Source organism: Galeopterus variegatus, unplaced genomic scaffold (genome assembly GCF_000696425.1).
Source record: "Galeopterus variegatus unplaced genomic scaffold, G_variegatus-3.0.2 Scaffold861, whole genome shotgun sequence".
Classification (NCBI taxonomy): Eukaryota; Metazoa; Chordata; class Mammalia; order Dermoptera; family Cynocephalidae; genus Galeopterus; species Galeopterus variegatus.
This window is the reverse complement of record NW_007726972.1, coordinates 382,847-384,975: the sequence shown is the minus strand read 5'-3', so window position 1 is coordinate 384,975 and position 2,129 is coordinate 382,847. Positions and strand designations below refer to the sequence as shown.

At 34.9% G+C, this 2,129-nt stretch overlaps 1 protein-coding gene across 1 annotated transcript in view; it reads left to right on the top strand.

The window, feature by feature from the left end:
• The window catches only part of CALCRL (calcitonin receptor-like), a 117,319-nt gene that overhangs the window by 99,989 nt on the left and 15,201 nt on the right, over positions 1-2,129 (top strand). Inside the window, exons 12-13 of the mRNA XM_008572988.1 lie at positions 883-943; positions 1,027-1,093. Of these exons, the coding sequence (XP_008571210.1) occupies positions 883-943; positions 1,027-1,093 (128 nt within the window). The remainder of the gene's footprint in view (positions 1-882; positions 944-1,026; positions 1,094-2,129) is intronic.

Genomic DNA, 2,129 nt, shown 5'->3' with positions numbered 1-2,129 from the left:
AAAAAAAAAAACCCTAAAAATAGAACTACCATATAATCCAGCAACTCCTTTACTAGGTATATAATCAAAGGAAAGGAAATTAGTATGTCAAAGAAATATCTGCACTCCCATGTTTATTGCAGCACTATTGCAATAGCCAAGATATGAAATCAACTTAAGTGTCCATCAACAAATGAATGAATAAAGATACTGTGATACATACACATGCACACACACACACCCCATGGAATACTATTCAGCCATAAAAAAGAATAAAATCTTGTCATTATGGCAGCATGAATAAGCTAGGAGTACATTATGTTAAGTGAAATAAGCAAGGCACAGAAAGACAAATAGTGTGTGTTTCCACTCTTATGTGGAAGCTAATAAAGTTGATCTCATAGAAGTAGAGAGTAGAATAGTGGTTACTAGAGGCTGGAAAGGATAGCAGGGAGAGAGGAATAGGGAAAGGATGGTTAATGGATGTGACATTACAGTTAGATGTGAGAAATAAGTCCTACTGTTATATACCACTATAGGGTGACTATAGTTAATTTATTGTATATTTTAATTAGCTAGAAGAAAGGATTTTGAAGGTTCCCAAGACAAAGAAATAATAAATGTTTGAGGTGATGAATATGCTAATTACCCTGATTTGATCATTACACATTGTATTTATGTATCAAAATATCACATTGTATCACATAAGTATGTACAATTATTATGTGTCAATTAAATAATAATAAAATTTTTGTATAACTCACATTAAATAAATGATAGTGGCCAATTACTTTGTTGTTTGTTCCTAGAGTATCTCTGAGTTTCGTATTTCATTACATATTTTAGGAGTTCTATATATAGTGAAAGTTGCCTATTTCTTTTCTTTTTCTTTGATATTTACAGGATTTCCACTGATTCCTGCTTGTATACATGCCATTGCCAGAAGCTTATATTACAATGACAAGTAAGATAATTTCTCTTTATAATTTCTATTGGATCTAAATAAAATGAAAATCTTCAACATCATGATCCTGTTTTTTCTCCTAGTTGCTGGATCAGTTCTGATACCCATCTCCTCTACATTATTCATGGCCCAATTTGTGCTGCCTTGCTGGTAGGTAATTAAAATTCTCCTTTTCTTATCATTGCTCATATTCCAATTTTATTTCCCCAAATCATCTGGCTTTTGATATCCTTCAGGATCCCAGTGGACATAGATGATGTGCTCACAGGGCTTAATTCAATAGGGTTGAATGAAGGTGTTATATTTGATGTGTGGGCAGGAAAGGCAAAGGAACTAACTCTTAAGACATGGTAAGGCACGGGGAACCAACAGTGGGAAGCTATTACCAAGGCTAGACTCAAAGAGGGGACACACAGTGTTACTGGAGATGGATGAGCACTGCGAGGAGTCACCCAACGAGAGCTCTGCATGGGTACAGCAAAACAACCACTGCCAAACCCACAGGCTAGAGAGGAGGAAGCAGGAACAAATATTCAAACTTCTCTCAGTCACCATACTCTGATGTCCTGGTTCCTCCCATTGGCCAAATGTAGCAAGTGTCAGAGAGCAAGAAAGCCTAAGTGGTGCTGCAGTCCACAGGGCTCAGCTTCCTGAGGCACAGAGCAGAACAGAGGAGGGATCTAGTAAGTGGGGATGGCAAACAAGAAACCAACACACCTGTATAAAAGAAAAAAACTTTAATACAGAAAAAGAGAGTATTGCTTACACTATTTTATTATTATAATAATCACCACTTAATACCAGTGCACCATTTGGACATCTTTAAGTGTGGTTGCAGGGCAACAGAAGTCACATTCAATGCTTTTGTCACACTATTTGAATGGGGAAATAAATTAATACAAATTAGCATGCTTTCTCTTGTAGAGCATTAGAGATCATAATGCAGTTACAGTCTTTAAAAGTGATACTTTTAAAGCTGGTATTAAAAGATAAAGGTGGAATATTTCTCAGCTAAAATTCAAAGCTTTGTGACTCTTATTTTCCACCTCTTTCTTTATACAAAGATTCTTCTATTATTTTACTATATTTACTAGCTGCAATTTAGTATATGGTTATGCTAGACTATTGTTGAAGCCATTGCCAAAATGTATCGTTTTTTAATTTTTAAATTAATTTTGTTTTTTTT